This window comes from Mirounga angustirostris, unplaced genomic scaffold (assembly GCF_029215605.1).
Source record: "Mirounga angustirostris isolate CCGP_5_RB_7025 unplaced genomic scaffold, mMirAng1.0.hap1 SCAF_5, whole genome shotgun sequence".
NCBI lineage: Eukaryota > Metazoa > Chordata > Mammalia > Carnivora > Phocidae > Mirounga > Mirounga angustirostris.
This window is the reverse complement of record NW_026991713.1, coordinates 60,805,947-60,833,573: the sequence shown is the minus strand read 5'-3', so window position 1 is coordinate 60,833,573 and position 27,627 is coordinate 60,805,947. Positions and strand designations below refer to the sequence as shown.

Below are 27,627 nucleotides of genomic sequence, written 5' to 3'. Positions count from 1 at the left end.
GAAGTAAAAATTGTATTCTCCAATATCTGCTTTGCTGGTAATAAAGGCAATATTGACTCTCCATTTGCTCATTCCTTTGTCTTATTTTTTAATTGGCTCAGAACCTGGTCAGGGAAAAGAGGGTGTTATGCTTGACCACTCCAGACTCCAGGAGCTGTGTTTGCAGCAAGAGAATTTGCTGTGTCTGGCTGGCATGACAATGGGAGAAAAGGAGCTGCAGTCCCAGTAGAATCTATTCCCTTGATGACCTGCTAAACCTTCTTTTTCCAAGACTGGATCCCAGAGGCCTGCTCAGAGGCAGGGAGGATGGATGGGAAGACCTCCTTGGGAGTGGGGGCAACCACTTAAACAACATAAATACTGTTGGACATAGTTTGGCTATTGTGGACATTGCTGCTATAAACATTGGGGTGCACGTACCCCTTCGGATCACTACATTTGTATCTTTGGGGTAAATATCCAGTAGTGCAATTGCTGGGTCATACAGTAGCTCTATTTTCAATTTTTTGAGGAACCTCCATACTGTTTTCCAAAGTGGCTGCACCAGCTTGCATTCCCACCAACAGTGTAGGAGCGTTCCCCTTTCTCCACATCTTCGCCAACATCTGTCGTTTCCTGACTTGTTAATTTTAGCCATTCTGACTGGTGTGAGGCGGTATCTCATTGAGGTTTTGATTTGGATTTCCCTGATGCCAAGCGATGTTGAGCACTTTTTCATGTGTCTGTTGGCCATTTGGATGTCTTCTTTGGAAAAATGTCTGTTCATGTTTCTGCCCATTTCTTGATTGGATTATTTGTTCTTTGGGTGTTGAGTTTGATAAGTTCTTTATAGATTTTGGATACTAGCCCCTTTATCTGATATGTCATTTGCAAATATCTTCTCCCATTCTGTCCATTGTCTTCTGGTTTTGTTGACTGTTTCCTTTGCTGTGCAAAAGCTTTTTATCTTGATGAAGTCCCAATAGTTCATTTTTGCCCTTGCTTCCCTTGCCTTTGGCAATGTTTCTAGGAAGAAGTTGCTGCCAGATGTCCATCAACAGACGAATGGGTAAAGAAGTGTGGTATATATATACAATGGAATATTATGCAGCCATCAAAAGGAATGAGATCTTGCCATTTGCAACAATGTGGATGGCACTAGAGGGTATTATGCTGAGCGAAATAAGTCAATCAGAGAAAGACATGTATCATATGATCTCACTGATGTGAGGAATTCTTAATCTCAGGAAACAAACTGAGGGTTGCTGGAGTATGGGGGGTGGGAGGGATGGGGTGGCTGGGTGATAGACATTGGGGAGGGTATGTGCTATGGTGAGTGCTGTGAATTGTGTAAGACTGATGAATCACAGACCTATACCTCTGAAACAAATAATATATGTTAAAAAAAAAGAGAGAGAGAGAGAGAGAAGATAATAGGAAGGGAAAAATGAAGGGGAGGAAATTGAAGGGGGAGACGAACCATGAGAGACTATGGACTTTGAGAAACAAGCTGAGGGGAGGGGGTGGGGTGATGGGTTATCCTGGTGATGGGTATTAAAGAGGGCACGTACTGAATGGAGCACTGGGTGTTATACGCAAACAATGAATCATGGAACACTACATCAAAAACAAATGATGTAATGTATGGTGATTAACATAACACAATAAAATAAAATTTAAAAAATAAATAAATAAATACTCCTGGACAGACCTACCACAAGAACCCAGCCAAATGGGTAAAGGAGAAGTCAAGACTATTGAGTAACCTCTATACCCACCACTGAACTTCTGGAAGACCACCACCCGCATCTGATTTCTCTCCATTCTTGGACCTCAGTTTATTCTACAGCCCCTTGAATGAAAGCCAAACACCAGAATGTGAAATTCAGTGCAATTTATTGAGAAAAGAAAGTGCAACATAATCATCACCAGAGGATCCACAGCTGGGGGAATTAAAGAGGCAGAGGTAAGTCAGGATATGATGCCCAGATGTGGGGAGGGCACCCTGAGAACCAACATTCTGGAGAACTTGACCATTCACCCTCTAGCATCCTCAGCGGGGCTGAAACATACCTGCTTCAGACTATCAGCTCCCAGTGAGAGAGGGAGATGGGCCAGGGTGGGAACAGGCCAGGCTGGGAAGGCCCACAGTACTTTGGGCTCAGGTATTGCTACCATCGTCAGGGGCATCATCATCTGGGATAAGCAGCTGGACCTCCCTGGCCTAGGAGAGATCTTGGGGATGGAGGAGCCAAGAAGTTCAGCCCCTTTTCCAGGGAACTTGAAGAAAAGCAAGGTTGAGGTTGGCATTTGTCAATGCCAAGCAGAGTGGGAAGTGCTGTGGGCAGGCTGAGAGGGATGCAGCTGGGCATGGACACTTAACCTCAGAGGATCACTTGGAGCAGAGCTGGCTCGAGCTGGTGGTCTAGGAGAAGCGGATGCTGGTGCTGCCTCCACTGCCAGACTTATAGCTGCTGCCTCCCGAGGTCTGGATGCCGCCAGAGCTGGAGCCAATTCCACTCTGATTCACAGAGCTGCTGCCTCGGCTGCTGAGCCTGCCCCCACTGCTGCCGCTGCTGACCCCGTAGCTGCTGCTGGTGCTGCTGCTGCTGCTGACCCCTCCGTGGGCACCACTGCCACCCCTGTAGCCACCGCTACTGCTGCCACCGCCGACGACCCCTCCACGGCTTCCCCCAGAGCCGCTGCTTGTCCTGGTGACATTGCTGACCACCGCTGTGGAGAACAGGCACTCAATTCAGGCAAAGGCTTTGGTCTGGATCACAACTCTACCCTGCTTGGCTGTGCAAATTTGAGAAAGATGCTCAACTTCTCTGAGGCTTCAGCTGGTAAATGACAAGAGTGAGCCTGGCCCTCTGGTGTCCCCCAAGAACAAGAGCCAGCAGCATCCACAGAAATTTCTGGTTCTCCAACCTAGGGAACTCCCCAAGACCACAGGCATTTTAGCTTTGGCCTTAGAGTTTCCCTGCTTATGCTAGCAGGGGAGTGTGTGGCCATGGCCTGAGACCCTAGCACTGTTTGGGGGCCTGGCCTCCTTGCATAGGTCAAGCTCTCCTGCTGTAGGTCAGGCAGTGAGGATGTTTCTTTTTGCAACCCAGGGAGAAAGTTTTTGAAGGGCTACTTACAAATGCTCACAGCGCTCTGACACTCTCCGGACATCCTAAAAAGGAAGAGAAGGAAACGTGGATTATTTCAGCCATGAGTCATTAGCCACAAAGCTGAGGGTCCATAACCTTGGGAGCCACACCCCCGTATTTGCCCTACTAGGGGTAACCCCCGGGGAAGAAAGGTTATTCCAAGTGTCTATCTCCATGGCCCCATCTCCCCAGGGAAAGAGGTTACTTTGGGGGAGTTGAAGTGTTCAGGAGCTTCACCAGTCACCCTCCATCTCTCCATCTGCCCATCCTCTTTCTTTTAGTTTCCAGTTTCCATCTGTTCCAAGCCAACTGCTCAACACCCAACTCCCAGCTGGTTAGCCCTTCGGTGGTTCAGATGGGTAAAATGTGAGACAAGCTGACACTCAACACATGATGAGTTTGAAAATGTCCTGCCCACACAACCCATCTTCCTATGCCTCGTTCTTGTTCATGGAGCAGGCATGTCCACATATCTGAACAGACATGGAGCATGTCTGCTCACCTTGCCAATGTGGGCCCCACTGTTGTCGACCACTCCATCTTTATCCCACAATTCCCAGTACACATAGCACCATCATCATCCCCACTCCTTTTCATAGAGACTTATAAAAAATCCTAATGTTTCCTTCTCAGACCTGAGTTCTGCTTCCTCCATCAGATTGGGAGCTGCCTGAGGACAGAGGCTCAATGCAAGATGCATGGAGCCGCTGGTCAGCAGAAAGATTTCTCAATCCCTAACAGTCCTTTGGCATTTGATATCCCCTCACTAAACCCTTATCTGCTACTTGATACTGTGCTCTTTTTCCAGAGTATGTGTGCATCAGCCACTTTCCCTATGGACTCAGCCTCAGAGATGGAGCGCTGCAGGACTGTCTATACTGTGCTGTCCAATATGGTAACCACTAGCCACATGAAGCTAGCTAAATTTATTAAAATTAAATTAAGTGTAAAACTCAGTTCCTCAGTTGCACTAGTCACATTTCAAGTACTCAAGTGGCTAAGAGCTATTGTATTGGACAGCACGTAGAACATTTCTGTCATCTCAGAAAGTTCAGTGGACAGCACTACAGCTTTTTTTATAACCCCAAAGCACTTTTCCTTACTCTTGCTCATAAGGAGGATCAACAGAGCTATGTAATACAACATTGTTGGCCACAGTAAATCAGAGAATTGGATGATCTTGATTGACAAAAAAATGGGGGTGCTTGAATCCTAAATTCTGTCCTTCAGGAGATTCCTTACCCGTTGTCTGGGTTGTCCTCTCCAATCATCTTGCTCTCTTTCTTTTTTGTCACAGGTACTCTAAAATCCTATCTGGAGAATGCTGACCCCACAGCACCTCACCTGCACTCCTCGCCCTCCAGCAGCTTGTGATAGGTGGCAATTTCCATGTCCAGGGCCAGCTTCACGCTCATCAACTCCTGGTACTCTTTCAGCAGCCGGGCCAGGTCATCCTTGGCCTTCTGTAGAGCAGTCTGCAAACCTTGGAGCTTGGCATTGGCATCCTTGAGGGCCATCTCCCCACGCTGCTCAGCTTCAGCAATGGTCGCCTGCAGGTTTGCATTCTAGGGCGGGGAGAGGTAGGAAACCATTTAGCATAGTGACCAAGAAACAAACAGCTGATCTTTCCTGAAAGTTCTCCTTCCCATTCCACATCCCTCCACCCCCTACCTTAGAAATGGCAATGGTACATACCCAGAAAATAGAAGTCCATTTTACAATTGGTCAATTTATCTTTGGCCCATTGAAATTAACTCATGTCTCATCAAGAAAAGGAACGCTGATTTGCTGGTAAAGGTAGTAGTGGTCTAGTAACTGGTTCTTTTTTGCAAGACTTTAAAAACTCCCTTGCCTAATTAATCACTTTATTCCAGTGATACAAATTAGCCATTGCGGTTATGTGAAGTGCATGATAAATAGTTCACTGAAGGCAGATCCTACTGAAACTGAGTGTTTAAGGCCCTCCCTACAGTTGCAAGATTTGCTGGGAAAGCCAGAATAAGCAACCATCTCTCCTTAGGGAGCTTTCCAAGAAGCTCAGATCTGAGAAGGAATTTCTGGAGAATGGACTCTCCCAGCTATCCCACATGTGACACCATGAAAGGACAGAGAAAGCATGTGGCAGAGGCACAGTTGTTGCTTCTCTTTCTCTCCAGGGCCCAGAAGACCCCTAGGATCTCTCCATTAGGTCCAGACCCACCTGCTTCTTAACATTCTCAATCTCGGCTCGCAGCCTCTGGATCACCCTGTTGAGCTCCATGATCTCATTCTTAGTGTTCTTCAGGTCATCCCCATGCCTGCCAGCAGTGGTCTGCAGTTCCCCAAGCTGACAGAGGAGAAACCAATCAACATGGTTTTGCAGTGTTAGAACATTCTTGGTCAGCAAGACCTAAACCTAGAGTATGGGGGCAAGGAGAAGGCTCCCACCTTGGTCTGGTACAATGCCTCAGCTTCTGCCTTGCTCCTCTGGGTGATGTCCTCATACTGGGCCTTGACCTCGGCAATGATGCTGTCCAGGTCCAGGTAGCGGTTGTTGTCCATGGATAGGACCACAGACATATCACTGACATGACTCTGCATCTGAGACAGCTCCTATGGGGAACATGGATGTTCATTTTCATGACCACCCCTTGGCCCCAGAAGATGCTGGGAATGAAGAAGTCTAAGAATCTTCTGCCAGCGGAGATATCCCAATAATGGGGCCAGGAATGGGACAGTTAGAAAAATAAGCTTGCATTTCAGGCCTGGCTATAGCCTAAAGGATCCTATCTGGAGAATGCTGACCCCACAGCACCTCACCTGCTATAGGCTATAGCCGAAAGTTAAAGGAAAAAATAAATGGGCAAATATAATCAGGTTGTCAGCCTGAGAGTATCAGCCAGTGAGCCCGACTGTGTGGGTTTCCGTGGGACTACAGTAGGGAGGAGTACTGTGAAGGAGCTAGCCACGATACTGGTATAGGAGCCAGAGGGAAGGTGTAGGACAAAATGGATGAGGACAGAGGGGAAAACAAAGAAGACAGAAAGGTACCCTGGCCCTATGGCCCAGGGATACAGCCTGGGAGAGCTAAGTTAGCATTTCCTAGGTGGGGCATAGCTGGTGTGGGGAGTGTTCTTCCACTTGACTATCCCCTAAAGTCCTACTTGGGAAGCATGCAGACAAGAAGGCTCTGGAGCTTGGCAAACCAAGGAATCAAGGAATCACCATCTCATAGAGGGTCCTCAAGAAATTCAGTTCATCTGTCAGGCTGTCCACCTTGGCCTGCAGCTCCACCTTGTCCATGTATGCTGCATCCACGTCCTACAGGGTGCAAAGGCAGGAAATTAGAAACCCAAAAGAATGACCCACTGTACCCCAACCACCCACAGCTCTTTCCTAAGCCTTCATCTCTCCTCTTTGTCCTTCCCCTGTCCTCCTCCTAATTTTCACTCCTCACTTTCCCTTCTAAAAGAAAATCAAAGTGATTTTCTTCCCTTTAGTTGCCTTGACCAATTAAACCCCAATCCTTTAACAAAATATAAACCATATTAGCCAGGCATTGGAGTAAGGGTTAAAAAAATCACATTTATCTAACATGTGACTTTGGGGTTTGGGTACTATATAACCAACCTTCTGAATAGAAATGAGGATATTCTTCTCACTACCTCATCTTTATGATAACTGGTTAAGTAAGCTGCAAGTATTGGATGATTGTTATTATTAATAACATCCAGGGTACACTTGTAGGCTGAAAACCTTGATCAATGCTACACATAAAACCTTCATTATTAGTTCACATTACTAATCAATTCATTAATCATAGTAACATTGTAAGATGTCTTCCTCACCAATAATGTATTTAGAGCAGCTTCCTTCATTTCCAAAAATGTAGGGAGAAATGTAAACCCCACACAGAGCATAGAGTCCCTATGCCCCAGAGCAGCTGACTCCATGGGGTTAGTGCCCAGAAATAGAACCTTCCCAGCTCTCTTACCTTCTTGAGCCCCACAAACTCATTCTCAGCTGCATTGCGCTTGTTAATCTCATCTTCATACCTGGGACAGAAAGAAGCACACATTTGGACAGTGACATTTCAGAAGTTAAAAAAAAAAAATGAGAATTCCCAAGCACTCATGCAGAATCCCCTCACCCAGAGACAGGACCAGCTTCATGGGCATGTGACCCATGCAGTTACACAGGGCCCTGGGTAGAGAAGGTCCTCACATTCATTCAGTCTAATGCTCTGCTGGTGCCATCTTAAAATTCTTAATAATTTTTTAACAAGGGCCCTGCATTTTCATTTTGCACTGAGCTGCCAGAATTATGTAGCCAGTCTGGCTTAGAGGTCTTTCAGAGCTCAGGCCACTGCCTCACTCTTCTCTCCCCATGTCCGGGTGACAGGCTGAAGTATGGGTAGGCAAGGTGGGAGAAGACTTCAAGGAGCCTGACTACTTGCCTGGCTCTGATAGACATCACAAAGTGCAGCATGTGTATATGAGACCCAGAGAGGTATTTGCTCAGACCGGGTTTTCTGCCGCTGTTCTGTTTCTCTTTCCATTAATTAGAGTTGCTTAGGAATTTGGGTTAAGAAGAAACTCATGTCTTCTGAATGCATCAAGGTTATGAGATTCCTGCTTATTAATGACTATAATCTTATAATGACTATAATCTCCCACCAAGGGTCTAGATCTCATGAAGACTGAAAAATGGAATGGTTCCAGGAGAAGAGGTTTCTGAGCAATGTCAATCTGAGTTGCCTCTCTGAGCTCAGCACAGAGCCTGGGTGCCCACCAGGTTTATGCAGTTGGACCAGAATGGGGCCTCCCCAGAGCAGGTGTGCCCACCCCTGCGTGTTCTGACCCTGGGGATATCTGGAGCTCCCTCCGCACTTTGAGAGGCCCAATTTGCCTCTCACAGACCTCAGAGTGTATCAACTACAACCCCAAACATGCAGAAGAAGGCAGATTGATGCTCCAGAGACAGGGTATTGGGTACATTGAAAGAGTGCTTTACAAAGTGTGGCCCTAGACCATCTGCCAGGAACTCCTGGCAACTATGGGGCACTCAGATCCCTGGGACCTGCCCCACACCTACAAATACAGAATATCCAGGACCAGAGCACAGGAATATGTATTTCTGACAAGCTTCCAAAGTGATTCCTATGTATAGTAAGTGTGGAGGGCAGGCTCTCCATCCCAAAGGGCTTTTAACTCTGGGTAGATTCTCTCATCCACCTAAGCTAGTATAGGAGGGGATCCCGGTAGCCTGAGAAATCTGTCATAATCAGCCACCTTGAAGTCTCAATCCCCACCCTCTCACCCCCTTCCGCTTGATCATGCCTCACTCAACAAGTCCATCCAAGAGTATTGACTGAAGGTACAGTCTGGAACAGTTAAAATCTCAAGTTGGGGCTACACCTCCCTGCTAATCCCCCAGAAGAGGAAACTCCCCAGTTGAGGCCCTCACTTCTTTTTGAAGTCTTCCACAAGGTCCTGCATGCTCTTCAGCTCTCCTTCCAGGTTCCTTCTCTCCCCCAGAGCCAAATCCAACTGCCTGCGCAGGAAGCTAATGTAGGATTCAAAGAAAGGCTCCAAGTTGTTGGGTCCTGAGCCAGATCCTGTGGTCTGCTGCTGGAGCAGCTCCCACTTGGTCTCCAGGACTTTGTTCTGCTGTTCCAGGAACCGCACCTGTATCAGGTAAAAAAGAAAAGGAATCAGCCTCTTGAGTTGGGCAAGTGGGGCCACACATCCCAAAGAGTGGAAATGTGGAAATGAACCCAGTTCTCCAATCTGCAATAGCCTCTGGGTTGTTTGTTTGTTTGTTTGTTTTAACTGAGAAGAATGAGAATTTAGACAAGGGAGAGCTATAATGTGTTGTTTATACCTACTATTTTCACTTATTCTATCTCATTTAATCCTCACAATCACCTATTAAGGAGGTGTTATTATCACAGCCATCACTGTCCTAGTCTATGCGGATCCTTCAGAACACAAGTACAGGAGATCAGCATAAATAAAGTTATTTATAATTATTTTTTAAGTGGAAATTTTACCTTTACCTTCCTACAGGCGGTGAAAACAGTCAACAGGGTCTATATTTTCCTAGGTTGTTTCACATTTTCCCTAGTTGTTTCCCCTTTCAGTTACTCAGCTTATAGCTCACCTGGGTTTAACTTCATATCCCAGGCTCATTCCCCCAGACCCAGCACACCCTTCCCTGCCCCAGGATAGACAGCTCAAATTAATATTGGCTAAAACACAGCACCATTCAGAAGGTAAATCAGTTGCCGACACTCATCACTGAGAGGCAGTCCCAAGATTCTTACTAATGCAAGTTTGATTACCAGCTAGTTTAGATTATCAAGAAGTTGTTTTTCAAGAGAAATTGAATGTTAGCTATAATAATTTCATGGCTAATGCCCTGTTCTTCAAAGGAGAACGAGCATGTTTGGACCCTCACTTCATTTGCCCTAGTCCTATCCCTAGAAGGAAATCAAGAGCTAGAATCCTTTCCCTGTTTCACGGCTGGGAAAAATAGGACCTTAAGAGCAAAAGAGGCATGCCTGCTATCCTGAAGGCAGAACCAAGGCAGAACCAGGACAAGAAGCCAATACCCCTGCCTATAAGCCTGGCAGATCCCACTGGCATCATCATATGCCAACACCCTGGGCAGCCAAAACCCTCCAAGGCACCTCTGAGCTTTGCCCTCACCTTGTCGATGAAGGAGGCAAACTTGTTGTTGAGGGTCTTGATCTGCTCCTGCTCCTCGGTCTTTACTTGCCCAATCTGGGGGTCGATCTCCACACTGAGGGGCTGCAGGAGGCTCTGGTTGACAGTCACTTCCTGGATTCCCCCGGGGAAACCACCAGGACCAAAGCCACCAGCCCCTCCAAAGCCACCAGCTCCACCAAAGCCACCAGCTCCACCAAAGCCCCCAGCCCCTCCAAAGCCACCAGCTCCACCAAAGCCCCCAGCCCCTCCAAAGCCACCAGCTCCTCCAAAGCCACCAGCTCCTCCAAAGCCACCTCCCATTCCTCTGCCACCACCAAAGCCACCTCCATAGCCACCCCCAAAGCCACTGCCACAGCTGCCACGCCCTCCCCCAAAGCCACCAGCCCGGGAGCCACCAGCCACGCTGATGGAGATGCTCTTGTTGCCACCCAGGCTGTAGAGGCTGCGACTGCCAAAGCCGCCCGCTCCACCCCGGAACCCACAGGCCCCTCCGCCGGCTCCCCCGGAGCGGGCCACACAGCTCATCCGGCTGCTGCTGGAGACCACAGCGGAGCGTCCGGAGAAGCCCTGGCTGCCGCCACCAGCTGTCTTGCAGACTTGTCTGTTCATGGTGAGAGAGCTTGGAGGTCAGCTAGCAATCACTTAGCAAGAGCTGAGAGGGGTGAAGGCAGAGGATGGGGACAAAGAGGAGGCTGGCCTTTATATACCAAGGAGCTAGGCTTGGCATAAGGAAAGGCAAGCAATTAGCTGAGAGTCATCTTGGGTTTGGTTTGCCTCCCAGGCAATAAGTTACTTCTAGACTTGCATCACACCTCAAAACTAATCCTTTGGACCAAAATGACTTTGCTTTTTTAGCTTAATCACCCAAACTTGCCACAGTTGACAAAAGACTGGAGCTCTCCTCCCTTCTTCCCTGTGATTTCCTCAGGGGGCTTTGGGAACTCAGACAGCATCTGATCCAGCAGCATGAATTGGGTTTTGACACCAGCAGATTAGGAGCCACGGAGCCCCATGACACAGGGGTAAGAACCAGACAACTTCTTCCATGTGAGCTGGATCCCTCCCTGCAATGCCAGAGTACCACAACCCAGAGACATATCATCTGTGCCCACCTCTACAGAGAAATGTACAGAGGAGGGCTTGGGGTGGGGGAATGGGGAGGCAGAGGTCCACTCTGACACCACCTCAGCCAAGGGCATCCATTCGAGCCAGCCTGTCATTTGAGCTGAGCAGTGCTGTTCATGGGAAACAAAACGAGATAAAATGTCTGACCTGGGGAAAAGTGAGGGTCATATATGAAGCAAACAAGTATGAGGCTTGGGAAGTTGAAAGGGACATATACAGGAAAGAGTCTCCATCCTTGACCCACAGTAGGTGATTTCTGGATCCAGAAGCAAGAGAGCACCAAATGTAGGGACCCTCCAGTTGGCTGGTGGAGTAAGCCGAAAGATCCCATTCATCTCAGGATAAGAGTGTGTGCTGTGTCATCTGATGGCCTTAGGATCTGACAACCCCTCCACCACTTGATCTGGGTTAGATACCCCGCCTTGTTTTCCCACCACACCCTGTACTTTTCCCACTATGTCTTAAAGTAAACTTGTATGTTTATTTGTCAGTACCCCTGTAGGCCCCTGAGCTCATCAAGGGAAAGGATTGAGTCCTACTCATTCTGAATTGCCCACTTCTTGCATAGGGTAAGCACTGACATGTGTTAACTGACCCATAACCAGTGTCTAAGAATGTAAATATCTAGACCCAGGTCTCACCCCAGTCTTATGGAATGAAAATCTTCAGAGGAGGGGCTTGAGTGTCTATATTTTTAACAAGCCCTTCAGGTAATCCTTATGATCAGGAAAGTTTGGGAAGCCCTTGTCTAGACTATGGGTATTTCATCAGGGCCCAGGGATTTAGGGGGAAGGAGGATGGAGGACACTTGGTGGTAGAGTGGGTACACTGATACAATACTGTTCTAACTTCTGACAGCTCAACTATCCCCCATCCCCATGCCAACCCACCTCCACACCCAACCACACCACACATGGCAAGAATATGTTCTCAGGTTATTATACACATTCAGGACTCTACAAAATATGACAGAGCAAGAGGAGGTGATTCTAGACTCCCCAAGAAATAGGTGGTTGGTATATCTCCAGATTTTCAATCAAGTCAGCAGTGAGCACTCTGCCTTTATGGGGTGGTTTCCAGACAAGGCATCTAGGGCAGGATCTTCAGAAGATCCTGAAGTCAAGCAATTTTAACTGCTCTGCAGCTAATTCTTAATTTTCTGATCTGCAAGTTTGTCTAGAGTCAGTCTGCCTGGTTAGAATCCCAGCTCCACTACTCACTAGCTCTTTGACCTTTGGACAAGTTATTTAACTTTTATGTGCCTTGGTTTCCTCAACTATAATAGCAGGTACTTCATGGGCTGTTGTGAGCAGTAAGTTAAATAAATATACAATGTGTAGTGTGATTTTTGACACCTACTAAGAGACTGTACACTGAGCTATTGTTAGTACTCTATCTGGGGACATGGGAAGGAAATAAGTTTAGCCTTGGCTGTTCTCAAAACAACTTTGCACCCTGAGCAACCCACCAAAGGATGGTAACAAAAGAAAGCTGACTGAGGGTGAAGAGTAAGAAACCCAAGTCAGGATAGTAGAGAGCAAGACCTCTGCTGGGAGGGATTTGGGTTGGTGACCTTGGGCTGTGATTAAACACACTAAGTCTGTGCTCTAATATGTCAAATCCTTTCCTGCCTCAGTGGTTTGTAGTGAGTTACACAGGATATAACATAAGTGAAAGTCCCTTGAAAATTATAAAATGCCACACAAGAGTAAGGTAATTGTGGTCTAACAGAAAGCCTGTCATCGTGAACTTCAGAAGACCTGGTTCATTCAATTCCCTTGTCTCCCTTGCACTAATTAGTGACCTTGGACAAGGTACTTGACTTCTTTGAGCCTTTCTTTCCTTATTTGTAAAATGAGCATTCTACCCCACTTGCAGGATTGTTTTGAGATTTAAATAGGGTCCAGAAACAAATGTTTGGATTTTTAAATCAACATTATCTATCCATAAACAATCCATGAAGGGAATCTGTGTTGGGTTCTTCTTTGAGACATTTACTTCCCCCATCAATTGAATGTCAGTCCCTCTTGGTGAGGTCTTTATTCACATTCTTTGGAATCCCCTTAAAAGCAGTAGATCAAATGCCTCCCTGGGAAGAAAGCTGAGCCAGGCTCACCTGAAGCCCCGGGTGAGAGCCCAAAGCAAACAAGAACAGGCATCAGTGTCTCTGATTCCCTTCCCCTCCCTTGGCTCCAGTGCTGAGGCAGTGGGTGGCAGTCTCCTAAGTGTGGCTCATCTCTGCCACCCTGGCATATGCTGGAGAAGAGGGATAGAGAGAGGCAATGGGCAGGTCACAAAAGCACAGGTTTGGGTTGGGTTGCCTAATCCACATCTCCTGAGCCTGCCAAAGCATCACCTTATTTAGCCGGTTGAGATTGTTTTCTCAGCAATTGACTGAAGCTGCTGGAAACAGCCAGAGTTAGCATCCTCGGCAATATTTCTCTTATTCACTGCAGGATCTTTTAGAGCAGTGGCGTCTAAATGGGCTGCCTGCTGCCAACAGTATGAGTTCTTCTAATCCCTCACCTGCCAGAACCTTCTGTGTAGAGGTTGCCAAGAGGCTGAGTGCTCAGGACCCTTATTTCCTAGGGGGAATTGTCACCAAGCAGAGTTATTCCTTCTAGCCAAATTGTTCCCTGGTGTTCAACTGCAGTGAGAAGAGAATGCCTGAGAGTTGCCCATCATATAATTGGGAGTGGAGGAACAAATCATGAGATAGCAGTCACCACCTCTAGGTCAAAGGGAACAGACATCCTTCGCCACCTGGGAGCTGAGGATGAAGGGGTGATAGTTACATGCCCTTTGTACATGTGGATTCACAGATCCAATTTTCAAGATTATCATTAATTTGTCCTCCAAAAAAAAGAAATAAACAGTCATTCTGGATATGCTGCCCCTGGACTAAGAATTATCATCATGTTCTACTTTCTACCATGTTAAAATAAAAACTTACATTGGACACTACACAGTGTATGAAGCATCATTCGAGTAACGTCTTCTTTCATTAAGATACACATTTTTTGAAATAGGTGATGGGGATGAAGGAGAACACTTGTTGTGATGAACACTGGGTGTTGTATATAAGTGTTGAATCACTATATTGTACACCAGAATCTAATATTACACTGCATATTAACCAACTGGAATTAAAATAAAAACTTTTAAAAAATAAAATAAAGATATCACTACTGAAATAACTTTATTTAACAAATGAACAGTAAAAATATATTACCTTATAGAGCTAGCTCCCTTTATAGCTAAAGTTTGATAAAGAAGAAAAAAATCTAAGTATGGGTAAATCTTTGTGTTACTAAGTCTTAGTCATTAGCAATCATAATTCATTCTAATTCTGGTCTTCTCTACAGACTTGACTATAATACTCTTCAACTCACCCCTAAGTCCTTATCTCATACTGGATTCTCTCCCAGGGCTTATCTAGGGCAGAATTCTATCCCCCAAGATAGCCTTGATTTAAAAAAAAAAAAAAGTTCTTTGGCCAAATAAATTTGGAAAATGAAAATTCTATAGCTTTCTCTTGGGGTTTTAACAAAGCACATTCACACTTTAAAAGCCCTGAGAAGTCACATAGAAAAAAAATAATTTACTTTTATTTAATTAGAGTTTCCCCAACAAAACCTTTCTATCTTAACCCCTATCAATATACACTTAGAGAAACACTAGTCCAGTTATGCATCCAGAATGGATGAGAATGTGCAAATAGGGCAGCCAAGGGGTTAAGGCATAAAGTCAAAGAGACTGGCCTCATCCCTGGAGAGAAAGCACTTTCTCCATGCATGAGAGAGGAAGCTGAGAGCAGACTAAAGCCTGCAGGTTGAGGGAGTCAGGAGAAGAGTTCTGAGATGCTGGAAAATGGAGCAGATCCCCGAGGACCAATTCTCCTGTCAACACAGATCTCTTACCAGCCATGAATCTTGCTGGGTCTTTCTGAAAGCCATTGATCTTCCCTCAGGAAGCATCATGGGAAAGAGGCCTCACCCATTTTCATTGGCATGCTGAATTTTCTGGACCTCAAATGACAGCACCTCCTCTCTTTCTCTTTCCTTGCAGGTGGAGGGGTGGAAAACATGGAGGCCTTGGAGTTAGGCAGGTGTTCAAATCCCAGGCTCACCACTTTCCAGTTACAAGGCCTCCAGAGTCATTTTACTCTCTGCCCTCAGTTTTCTATTCTGTAAATTGGGGTTAGCATAACCACCTCATTAGGTTGCTGTGAGGTCTATAGGAAGTAACATTAGAAGCCCCTCCACAGGGCAATTGGTCAGCATATGGCAGCCCCTGTGATGATGATGTTGATGTACAGAGCCCTCCTGTAAGTCACCAGTTTAGAGGCTGAAAGGACGGAGGACTGCTAAGGGGTAGCCCAGGTTAAGGTCAATGAAGCACTGAAGTCTGATGATTTTTGCTTCAAATTGCAAGGAATCACAGCATCGACATGGCAAGTTCCATAAAAGCCAGTCTTCCATGCCTGGCCAAGCCAGTTTCCCACTACAGGGGCTCATCAATAATACCATCCATCAGTCAACAAATATTTATTGATCTACTGTATACTTCCCAAAATTGTGGGGACTATGTGACAGTAATTTCCTCTTTCAAATCTTTGCTCCTTTCACCTATCTGTAAAAGGAATATAAAAATGGCTAATGTTGACTGAGTGACTGCTGTACACCAGGCATGAAATTAAGCTGTTTATGAGTATCATTTTTTTTCTTTTTTAAATTTTGTTATGTTATGTTAGTCACCATACAATACATCATTAGTTTTTGATGTGGTGATCCATGATCCGTTGTTTTCGTATAACACCCAGTGCTCCATGCAGTACGTGCCCTCCTTAATACCCATCACCGGGCTAACCAATCCCCTCTCCCCCCTCCCCTCTAAAACCCTGTTTGTTTCTCAGAGTCCATAGTCTCTCATGGTTCATCTCTCCCTCCGATTCCGCCCCCCTTCATTTTTCCCTTCCTTCTCCTAATGTCCTCCCTGCTATTCCTTATGTTCCACAAATAAGTGAAACCATATGATAATTGACTTTCTCCGCTACTTATTTCACTTAGCATAATCTCCTCCAGTCCCATCCATGTTGATGTAAAAGTTGGGTATTCATCCTTTCTGATGGCTGAGTAATATTCCATTGTATATATGGACCACATTTTCTTTATCCATTCATCTGTTGAAGGGCATCTTGGCTCTTTCCACAGTTTGGCTATTGTGGACCACACGAGTATCATTTCTAATGGTCATAAAAATGCCACAAGGTCAGAATTTTCACTCACATTTCATAGATAAGGACACAAGCTTAGTGAGGTTAATTAACTTGCCCCAAATCAATTAGATGACTGACCTAGGGTTTGTTTGTTTAAGATTTTATTTATTTATTTGTCAGAGAGAGAGCACAAGCAGGCAGAGCAGCAGGCAAAGGGAGAAGCAGACTCCCCGCTAAGAAGGAGCCCGACACAGGACTCGATCCCAGAATCATAACCTGAGCCGAAGGCAGACGTTTAACCAACTGAACTACCCACGTGTCCCTGACCTAGGATTTTAATTAGGCTATCCAAAGCCTGTCATGAATTCATGTGGGCTTCAGCAAGTCAATCACACCACCCAGAGTGAAAAGTCCACTTGGACATTTAAAGAACCCATCCACAGAGAGTGATGGACAGACGTGCCTGGAAGCATCCACTTGTATGAATGAAAATAGATTTAAACCTTGCGAATTCCTCTTTGGCATCAAAGAGAAACACCCATCATTATCAAGGTTATTTCCTCCGGTTGATGTCTGGCTTCTCTACTGGAGATCGGAACTCTCTAGAGTTAAAGATGGACCTGCCCCCCTCAGCGGGCCTCGGAACCCTGAAAAAAACCTCTCCTGCTCACATAAGAACTTCAGGTTTGGTTTGGAGCTTCTGGCTCCTCAAGACTCCGGAGAGTTGTTAACCACAGTACAAGGAGCTAGTACAAGAGAGGGCATCCCGGAGGGGGCGAAGTCAGGCCGACCCCGCTCAGCCACAGAGCCCAGTGGTTGCAAGTGTAGGCTTTGGACTGGAGGCCCAGGTCTGCCACTTCCATTGCGGATGCCAGGCGTGTTCCTCTGCCTCTCTCAGCCCCAAGTTCCTCATCTAGAAAATGAGGATAATTACCACCTGCCTCCTGTGGTGAGGATTAAATGAAATGACACATGCAAATTGCCCAGCGTATGACTCGCACCAGTAAGTACTGAACAACAATGAGCTGTTTAATCGTGTTGTTTTTGTGAAATATGTCAGGACAGCATTGCATTGAAGAGCCCACCCCATCCTTTTCCAGCACAGCATTAGCTCGGTAAAATTCACAGTGTCCCATAAGAGACACTGTGAACACTGGGAGGCGCAAAGACGAAGAAGGCGCATCCATCCCTTCAAGTTCTTTCCATGCTAGTGGGAAGAACAGACATGAAACTAGTCGTTGTAATATAAAAGGGCAAGTGAGGTAAGGGGGTTAACAGGTCCGGTGGGAGCACAGGCAGACCTCAGAGCCATGTGGCAGTCCAGGAAAGCCTGCATGAGGAAAGCAGTGCCTGAGTGATCGTCAATGATAAGTAAGAGCCAGTCAAGTAACTGAAAATGGAAGAGTATTCCTGGCAAAGGTAACAGATTGTCCAAGGCACAGAGGCATAGAACAGCCAGGTTTATTCCAGAACTGAAAGATTTCACAGTTCATTGGCCCAGGTCTTGCAAATACCCACGTATGGCCACACTGCTTGCCTGGCTTCTCTCCTGTGCCTTTGTCCAGAGTAGAAGATCATTTCTGTTTTAAAACAAACTCCTAAAAATATCTACTTCCCTCAAAGGCAAAATGGTCTCTATTCAGCTCAGCTATAACCAAGATCAGTGTAACCAAGGATCCTTTCCTAAGGAGAGAGGTGAATGAGACGATCCCTTGCTTGGGTGCAGAGTTTCTCAACAGCAGCCCTATTGACACTTTCAGCGGGATAATTCTTTGTCGGGGGCCTGTCCTGTGCATTGTAGGATGTTAAGTAGCAACCAGTCCTCTACCCTCTAGGTGCCCATAGCACTCCTCCTGTTGCAACAACCAAAAATGTCACCCGATATTGCCATATGTTCTCTGGAGGGGGAGGGAATATGGCCCCCAATGAAAATCTCTGCTTTACTGCCATCTAGAACCATCCTTTCCTGCCCCCATCTTCTCCAGAAGTTGACGTCACCATGGATTCTAAGGATAGCAGATTGCTCCCACAATACCCCCATCAGTGTTTTCCTCGGAGAACCAACTAGCCTTCAGCCTGGGCTGGAAGTACTGGGGTGATTGGCTTGATTTTAGGCACAGCAGAGATGTGCATTGTACGGTTTGCATCCCAGAAGGACCTGTGAGAGATATATATAAAATACGTGAAGAAGTGTTTTCAGAACTCAGTGTTCCCTAGATTGTTGCAGGGTGTCTACATTTCTGGCCTCGGAAGCAGAGGGAGAATGCACACAGGCCAAGCTGCTCAGAAGACAGAGAAGGGGCAGCCCAAATCCCAAGAGATGAGATTTCTAATGGTTGCCTAACAAGCCCCACTAGCTCCTGACAAGACAGGGAGGAGTCACACACAGAGCTTCCTGCAAATTACCCAGAACTTTCTATGCAAATCCTGATCATCAGCAGTCTGGATTATCGAGAGGCAGATTCCTGTGGGGGAAACAACCCCCTGGTTCCCTTAACTGAGCTTTGTTCCCTTAATTGAGCTTTTGTGACTGTGTTACCATCACTGTTGATACATTGCTCTGGCCCATAGCCTACATCCCAGAAGGAGAAAGCACGAAATAACCTGAAATCCAAAAATCCATCTTGGTTTCCTTGACATCCAGGAATGTGTGAACCAGTGAGTCAGGTAAGGTCTTAGAACAGAAAGGAACTGTTTGGAGCATTCTTTCCTGGTGGGGTGAGGGGAGGGAGTAGGCAGAGAGGAATGGGTGGGGATGGGAGTGGGGTGAGGGGTAACAGTTGGGTCCCCGTGTCATCACAGGAGGATGTACCACTCCACACCCAAGGAGTAAACAAAACAGGAGTGAAACAAAGCAGAGAGAGCAAAAGAAATATTTGACCGTTGACCCATGGCCCCAAATCCCACTTTAGGGCATACAAGTCACCATTATTCAACAATCTTGGAGCATTCCCCGTGGGCAAACATGCCTCAGAGGATAGAAAAAGAACAGAAAACACAGCACCAATTGGCTCCTTACTTAAAAAATAAGAAAGAAATAAAAAGTCTAGTCAAGTGCTAGAAAGCAAACCCAAGTCCAGAGACTTAAGAGCACCTGAAAAATCACCGTAGAATTTCACAAAGAAATTCTATAAAAGCTGAAGCAAAGAAAGAAGAGGAGGAGCAGGTCAAGTTCCCTGGAAGTGTTTTCAGCCTGGATCAGAAATGATCAAGGCTGGGTAGAGAATATCCAACCAAGCATGGAGTTAATTCCTTCAGTCTCAGGTCTTAGCACCAAGTTCACCTGCCTGGTCATTCCTCTGACAATGACATCTCCAAGAAATAGTCCTCTCCATGGTGCCATTCCTCCTGAGCCAGCCTACCATTGGCTACTCTCCCCTTTAAGAAGCTTCATGGATTCCCCCCTGCCACCTGCAGGCGATTAGGTAGTGGGGATCTCCTGTAAACCCCCACAGGGGCCAGTGGGCATAGACTAGAGTCCAGGGAGAACAGCAAAGGAAAGAGGCCATTGGCTGAATGGGAACTTTGAAACCAGGGAACAGTGTCCAAAAAACGTTAGCCCTGTTCTGGGCTTCCCTTGGAGGCCATTTAGAAACCCCTTGACTTCTCAGGGATAAGCATTCTGGAAAACCTGGCCCAGGCTCTACTGCCTGGCTGACTGTTCTCTTCTCCTTGACTCTGGATGCTGGAGCTCAGCCTGGGCCCTATTCTCTTCCCTCCACCTGGGAGAGCTCATCGGTTGCGTGGCTCTAGAAACTACCCTAACCATCCTTATGCAGATGATGTTCAAATGTGAGTCTCCAGTGCTGACAGGTGTCCCTTCTGAAACCACATTCCAGCTCCAACCATAGGACAGATGTCTATCTCGTGAGCAGCTCACCGATGTATCTCCAACATTTAGCCCAGTGCCCGAGAGTTAACTCAATGAATATTTGTTGAAGGAAAGCATTCATTAACAATGACTTCATCTAGGGGGAACAGCTGTCCCATCACTGGCCTGGCACCTTCCCACACAGCCAGCCCTCTGAGCTGGGGCAGGCACTGAGTTTCACCCACCTAGCCTTGTCCACAAAGCGATGCCAGCCAGGAAAGTCACCTCCCTGCCCAAAGATGAAGCAATAGCTACCAAATCCTACATCCTGCAAAGAGTCTTCCTGGGAGATCAGATAGAACTGGCCCTGGATTGCTCTGCTAAGTGGAGAACATGGGATGTCCATACGATTCTCAAGCCCCAGTTTCTGCTTTTCTTTAATTATCATTTCCCTTCTCTGAAAGAAATTCAGCTTTGGCCTAAGATGGAAATATTGCTTCCCTGGCCCAGCTTGGCTTAATGTTTCTACTCCATTGCCTACGTGTTCTCTGGGTACCCAGGCAGCTGGCCATGCCAGGAGGGCAACAACCCGTAGCCTCAGAGACAGTGTGGAGTAGGGGCAGGTGCTCCAGACTCAGGATGTTTGGGCGCACTCTCAGCTCAGACCCTCAGATGCTCTAGGACCCTAAGCAAACCTCCCCACCTCTCTGAGCCTCAGTCTCCTTCTTTGCAAATAAAGTTCTTGGACTCCTTGAGCCTGAGTTTCTTCCAGCCATGACCTTCCGGACAGCACTGCCATGGCCAACTAATACTTTATCAGGGCTTCCTGGTTCTGGAAGCTTCCATGGCTGGCACACAACCTGAGGACCCAGAGTGCATGCAGACAGGTGTAGGACATTTTCCGAGGGGTGTCAATAGTTGTTTACCCAAAAGGGAGGCCTCTGTGGGAAATGCTGGGTTAAAGACAGCTAACAGGTAGTCTTTGCTACAAAACTTCTCGGAACCTCTAATATGTCCTCCAAGGAGGAAAGATTTAAAGGACACAGAACGCTTTCTGCAGAGCTCCCCCAACAGACTGGGGTTTGTGGGTCAGCCTTTGAGATAGGTAGCTCTCGGGAAATCCCTGCAGCCCTGGGGTTCTAGCAGCTCACACTTGCCCAGGTGCACCCTGATGTGGGGAGAACTTTCAGGATGTCAACTGGAGTAGGGACCCACCTGCACCAAGGAAAGAAATCCTCCATCCCCAAGCCCTTCAACAGCTGAAGGCCCTCTTAGTTTCCCCCAAATGAGAGAAGGCAAGGGATAGATGGATGTCCGCAAGGTCCCACCTTCCCCTCCTAGAACTGTGAGGTAACGGGACCTCCTGGGGTGTGCCCCCCCCCCAGCCCCTCTCCCTACCCCCCTCCCCCGTGCTCAAACAATACATGAACAACCAGATCTTGCCCATTTCGATCCCATACAGTGGACAGTAGCCAGTGACTGCTTTAGAGGCAGAGGATCAGCACTCCTGCTGTTCTGGGAACAGACAGCACAGCCCACTGGGAGAGGGTGACAGGAGTCAGTCCAGTGGGGAGAAAGGTGACCAGGGAGCACCCAGAGGCCTGATGTGAAACACAATGCACTTTATTGGCGACAGAACGGTTGGCAGAGGGGTCCGTGTGTTATATACATCAGAAGTGGTGACCATTCCCCCCAGGAAGGGGACCCCAAGGGCAGGAGAAGGTGGCGGCTGAGGCCACACCTGGACCATCAGGCACAGACGGGAGCCCGAGAGAGCGCCTGAAGTTCTCCAGACGGCGCTCGGCCGGGGGTCCGGATGCAGGAGCCAGAGGCCCGGGTGTTCGAGGCCCAAAGAGCGGCCCGGGAGCGGGCGGTGCTGGGGTGGGCGCGGGGAGCCGGGGTGGCGCTGGCGGCGGAGGGGAGCCGCGGCCGGGGGCGCGAGGCGCGGGGGCGGCGGCGGGGCTCGGGCGCCGCGTTTATCTGGAGCTGCGCTGCGAGGCCTGGGAGAACTTGATGCTGCCGGCCCGGCTGCTGCCCGAGCTGAAGCCGCCGCCGCTGACCCCGCCGCGAGCCCCGGAGCCGGAGCCGAAGCCGCTGCCGCCGCCGAAGCCGCCGCTACCGCCTGCCCGGCCGAAGCCGCTGCCCGCACCCCCTCCCGCGCCGAAGCCCCCGCCGTAGCCGCCGCCGAATCCACCTGCGGAGGCCGACGTCGCGCCGCCGCTGCTGACCACGGCTGCAGGGCAGAGGGCAGAACCGCGATTAGCGCCCGGCGCCCACCTCCCTGTACCATAACTAATGACCCACTGGGCCCGGGAAGATGGGCAGGAGACCGAGGCAGCTTTGCTCCTGGTGATCATTGTGATCCGTTCTAATGGCATAAGGTGCTCGCCCCCTAGTGCTAAGTCATTATGAATTTTCCAGTGGTTCCTTCTACCTATGGCCAATTCTTGAGGACTCCATTGGAGATGATCCAGAATTTCTCCTCCCATTAACAGGCTCCCAACTGGGTATTCCCCATCCCGTATAGATCTATTAATAGTGCCCTGAACCCAAGACAATGACAAAAGCAGATCTGCTGCCCTTTCTACCCACAGAAAACCTCCAACTGCCATAGAAATATTTTTTAAGTAAGGTGCTACTGCCCTGTGTTAGTGTAGATATTTCAGAATCAGTTCTCACTGTCAAGGTTATTTTGGCTACTTACAGATGCTGACAGCGCTCTGGCACTCTCCAGACATCCTGTAGGAGAAAGCAAGAGAAAGATAGCTCTGTCACAAAGCAAATTTCCAGCAATCTTTCACGGATGAAGGTGTTGAACAGCAACCAGAACTGAATTCAGAAGCCAGGCAGATCAGTACCCCCTCTGCACCTTTCCATGGGCCATAACAGAGCCCCTGAGCGCACTGGTTGTGCGTGCACTTGAACTACCTATGGAAGAGAATGGGCTGGTGAAAGCAAGTGCTTCCCTGCAAGGCCTGTGGAAGGTGGGGGCCTCTCTACACAGCTGGCCTCCATTCTCATTTACTTGGTCACTTATCTGGCCCTCAGCTCATGCCTTCGGTCAGGGAAGGTGGGAAGATGGAATTAGAGGCCCACCTGCACTCCTCGCCCTCCAGCAGCTTCCTATAGGTGGCGATCTCCACGTCCAGGGCCAGCTTGACGTTCATGAGCTCCTGGTACTCCTTCAGCAGCCGGGCCAGGTCATCCTTGGCCTGCTGTAAGGCAGCCTGCAGCTCTTGGAGCTTGGCATTGGCGTCCTTGAGGGCCAGCTCCCCGCGCTGCTCAGCCTCAGCGACGGCTGCCTGCAGGTTGGCATTCTAGGGCAGGGAGAGGCAGGGGAAAAGATGAGCCTAGGAGGAGGGTTCCAGACTCTGAGTCTTATAATAGCTTATCCCATAGCAAACATCTTCAAGCCAGGCAACATCACTCCCCAACACTTCTATCTTGTCTTCATCTACTGAGATATTTTCCCTATGGATTACCTGCCCTCTAGACTGGCTTGGTCTTTGAACTCCCTGGAGGCCAGTGCTGCCTGAGATGACCCCAGAAATCCCTTCCAGACTAGGAGTTCTGCGATCCTCACCCCCAGCCTGCACCAGTTCATCTAGGCACCAGTATCCATTGCCATCCCACCTGCTTCTTAACATTCTCGATCTCGGCCCGCAGCCTTTGGATCATCCTGTTGAGCTCCGTGATCTCACTTTTGGTGCTCTTCAGGTCATCCCCGTGTCTGCCAGCCATAGTCTGCAGCTCTCCCAACTGAAGAACAGAAGGGAAGATGGGGTATTGATGCAGCTTTGCCTGACTTGTTTCTCCATCCCTAACGTCACCCACCCAACCTTAAGGTGCTTAGTAAGCATTTGTTCAAATGACATTGATTATGTTTCAGCAGCGACACTTCGGAGGCCGCAGGGAAGAGAACATCTGATTTGCCATGGTAGGAGTTCTCCCACCCTACGGTCCCTGAGCAAACTAGAATCCCTCACACGTGGCCTGGCAGGGGACAGTGAAACCACCTTCCAACAGAGGCAGCACTTTGCAACTGAACAACATTAGAAAGATGTCTCTAGAGAGTAGAACCAAGAGGAGTCCACCCAGTGACAACAGGGGACTCACCACCCAGCAGTCCCATGGGCCACAGCCTCCCTGAGACCTCTCAGAGGTGCCTAGCTCCCACCTTGGTCTGGTACAGCGCTTCGGCCTCCGCCTTGCTCTTCTGGGCGATGTCCTCATAATGGGCCTTGACTTCAGCAATGATGCTGTCCAGGTCCAGGCTGCGGTTGTTATCCATGGACAGCACCACGGACGTGTCGCTGACATGGTTCTGCATCTGGGACAGTTCCTGCCAACACAGAGGGGCCTGTTAATTCTCGGCGCCTCTGCAACAAGCACACAGAGGCCCGGAAACAACAGACCCATTCTGTGACTCAGCTCTGAACATGTATTTGCCCCACCCTTCCCCCCAGTCCCTCAGAGAACCCCATGTCTGCAGTCCATCTTATGGAACCCCAACAAGGGGCCCCATCTCTTCCTGGGCTCTAGATGCCAAGGTGCCCCAGCCTCTGAGAATATCTCACCTTCCCTTGCTCCCCTCTTAGGAGGTAACATCCTCACCATATCATAGAGGGTCGTCAGAAAGTTGATTTCATCCATTAAGGCATCCACCTTGGCCTGAAGCTCCACCTTGTTCATGTAGGCGGCATCCACATCCTGAGAAAGACAGAAGCATAAGGCCTCGTTCCCCCCAAGGAACAAACAACAAACTGCACGTGCAGCAGGAAAGAGTCAGGACAGGCTGGTGATTGACCGATCCTTGTCCAAGGCTGGTGTGCACGTGAAGGAATGACTCACTTCCCATTGGGATGGTTCAAAATGAAAAACAAATGAACTGACTCTTTTAGGGATCTTTCCAAACTACGATGCACCTGGCTTCTGCTTTTTGCTCTAACTGCCTGAACTTGGCAGCTCTGTGGTGGTGGAGCAAGAAAATACCCCAGCTCCGCTGGAAACCTGTGCCCACAAACCCCAGGAACCTCACACACAGCCCTTACCTTCTTCAGGGTCACAAATTCATTCTCAGCAGCTGTACGTTTATTGATTTCATCCTCATACCTGTAAGGATTAAAAAGAAATAACTAAGTTTGGGTTTTAAGGTAGTCATAAACACCAGTTTTGTCTGAAACTAAAAGTTCATCTCTCCATCCCTGTCCCTTGGCCGCCCCTCTCAGCTGAACACATCCTCCTGACCATCCCCCTATTGGTTAGGGGGACCAGCCATTCCTGTTTGTCCCAGCACACTGGCCTGGTTCTAGCACTGGAAGTCCCACGTCCTGGGAAGCCCCTCAGTCCCAGGGAACCTGGGACGGTTGGTCATCACACCAGAGCTGTCCCAGCATCCTTCAGATTCTAGAACCAGAATCTTCCCCAACGTGGACCATGAGGAAGTGCTTCCTCAACCCTAAACTCATTCCACTTGCCATAACTTCACTTGTCCTTGGGGAAGGAGGGCGAGTGGGGAGCCCAATGAACCAAGCTCCCTCTGTGAAGGTAAGGAGAGGAAGACAGGCTAGGTGACACCACCGCCGGTGGCAGGAGGAGTGCACAAAGAGCTGGAACTCCGAGACTGGGGTGCCCGTGGCAACTTCCCACTCATGTGTCTGTCACTCACTTCTTCTTGAAGTCCTCCACCAGGTCCTGCATGTTCCTCAGCTCCAAGTCCAGGCGGCCCCTCTCCCCTAGGATGCTGTCCAGGTAATTCCGCTGGTTGCTGATGTAGGTCTCAAAAAGGGGCTCCAGGCTTTTGGTGCCTGTCATGGAATTCGTGCCCTGCTGCTGGAGCAGGTTCCACTTGGTCTCCAGGACCTTGTTCTGCTGCTCCAGGAACCGCACCTGCAGTGCATCGGGGAAGCCGCATCAGGCAACGCTAGTAACAGAAGCACAGCGGGGGCCTTGGCTCAGGTAGGACTGAGCGTCTGAATCTCCCCAGCCCCCAGCACAAAGGCCTAGAAGGGATGTGAAGGTAGGTCCCTACTGTAGCTGGAGAGGCTACAGGCAGATGACCGCTTCAGTCGGGCCGCTAAAGATGCAGCACGGTTTGGAAAGTTCCAGGAGGAGGAGAGACAGGTGGAGCAACTGGAAGTAGCCCCTGTCTGGAAGCAGAGTTGTAAAGATGACCACTCAGTGTCCCCCGGGGACTTCAGGACTCTAGCCCAACCTCCAAAAATACAGTACGCTCTGCAGAAATGTACTTGAACCTCAGCAATATAGCTTCAGACCTAAAGCTCTGCTGACACTCAGCCCTTCGGAGGTTGTGAATCCCTGGGAACTGATACTGATTGAAATGCCATAATCAGCATCACAGGTGGGAGCCCATCGGTGTAAGCTACCCTGGTCTGGAGGGCACCAGGCACCCTTCTCTTCCTGACCAGGTCGATTTAGGGGTGCAGACTCATTGCCAGCATCTTCTCCGCAGACCTGTTGGGACTAAGGTTCCAGGTGAGCCTCTTTAATCCCTTCTCTAGGGCATCCAACTCCTTTGCCTGGCACAAGGGCAAGGAAGGAACAGGCCTCCCAGAAAGCCTCAAAGGGCAGCTCATGTCTGAAAAACGCCCAGTCCTGGGTCAGACCCGTTCCTGCCAGTAGTCATGGCTCTTGCCGTGTGTTGCCAGGGCTGCCAGCCTAGGCCTAGACAAGGCAACAGTCAGGAGACTTGAGCAGGGAGCCAGACAAGCAGGACTTGCAGATGTCCATGTCCAAAGGGGCCCATTGTCTTCCCTAAGCAAGTGACCATGTAGGCAAACTCATCAGCCCTGAACATCTTCCCAGACCCTAGAGCTCTGCCTAACCATCCTGGTCCAGCCTGGCTCATCCAAGACTCATCCTAAACACTGTGTCTAAATGTCAAACTCAAAGTCCCAGCCTAGAAATGGGAGCCCAGTCAAAGCTTCATCACCTTGTCGATGAAGGAGGCGAACTTGTTGTTGAGGGTCTTGATCTGCTCCCGCTCCTCGGTCTTTACTTGCCCAATCTGGGGGTCGATCTCCACATTGAGGGGCTGCAGGAGGCTCTGGTTGACAGTCACTTCCTGGATTCCCCCGGGGAAACCACCAGGACCAAAGCCCCCAGCCCCTCCAAAGCCACCAGCTCCACCAAAGCCACCAGCTCCACCAAAGCCCCCAGCCCCTCCAAAGCCACCAGCTCCACCAAAGCCACCAGCTCCTCCAAAGCCACCAGCTCCTCCAAAGCCACCTCCCATTCCTCTGCCACCACCAAAGCCACCACCAAAGCCACCTCCATAGCCACCCCCAAAGCCACTGCCACAGCTGCCACGCCCTCCCCCAAAGCCACCAGCCCGGGAGCCACCAGCCACGCTGATGGAGATGCTCTTGTTGCCACCCAGGCTGTAGAGGCTGCGACTGCCAAAGCCGCCCGCTCCACCCCGGAACCCACAGGCCCCTCCGCCGGCTCCCCCGGAGCGGGCCACACAGCTCATCCGGCTGCTGCTGGAGACCACGGCGGAGCGTCCGGAGAAGCCCTGGCTGCCGCCACCAGCTGTCTTGCAGACTTGTCTGTTCATGGTGAGAGAGCTTGATGAAGGAAAAGCACAACAGTTAAGCAGGACACTGAGAG

At 48.9% G+C, this 27,627-nt stretch overlaps 2 protein-coding genes across 3 annotated transcripts; both read right to left on the bottom strand.

The window, feature by feature from the left end:
* Positions 1 to 2,033: 2,033 nt before the first annotated feature.
* On the bottom strand, positions 2,034 to 10,453 carry LOC123841720 (keratin, type II cytoskeletal 2 oral-like). Of its 2 annotated transcripts, XM_064590341.1 has the most exons (10): positions 10,363 to 10,453; positions 10,159 to 10,332; positions 9,824 to 9,999; positions 8,580 to 8,800; positions 7,108 to 7,168; positions 6,339 to 6,434; positions 5,562 to 5,726; positions 5,335 to 5,460; positions 4,479 to 4,699; positions 3,041 to 3,157 (listed from the first exon to the last, which is right to left on the bottom strand). In XM_064590341.1, the coding sequence occupies exons 1-10, from the start codon at positions 10,451 to 10,453 to the stop codon at positions 3,115 to 3,117; spliced, it is 1,374 nt and encodes a 457-aa protein (XP_064446411.1). In that variant the 3' UTR covers positions 3,041 to 3,114. The 2 variants fall into 2 exon arrangements, with proteins under 2 accessions (XP_045727205.2, XP_064446411.1); XM_045871249.2 differs by adding an exon at positions 2,034 to 2,712 and having other exon boundaries at positions 3,123 to 3,157; positions 9,824 to 10,453.
* Positions 10,454 to 21,974: 11,521 nt separating this feature from the next.
* On the bottom strand, positions 21,975 to 27,627 carry KRT3 (keratin 3). The gene is made up of 9 exons (XM_064590276.1): positions 26,951 to 27,627; positions 25,667 to 25,887; positions 25,050 to 25,110; positions 24,613 to 24,708; positions 24,176 to 24,340; positions 23,632 to 23,757; positions 23,095 to 23,315; positions 22,703 to 22,737; positions 21,975 to 22,231 (listed from the first exon to the last, which is right to left on the bottom strand). The coding sequence occupies exons 1-9, from the start codon at positions 27,572 to 27,574 to the stop codon at positions 21,975 to 21,977; spliced, it is 1,806 nt and encodes a 601-aa protein (XP_064446346.1). The 5' UTR covers positions 27,575 to 27,627.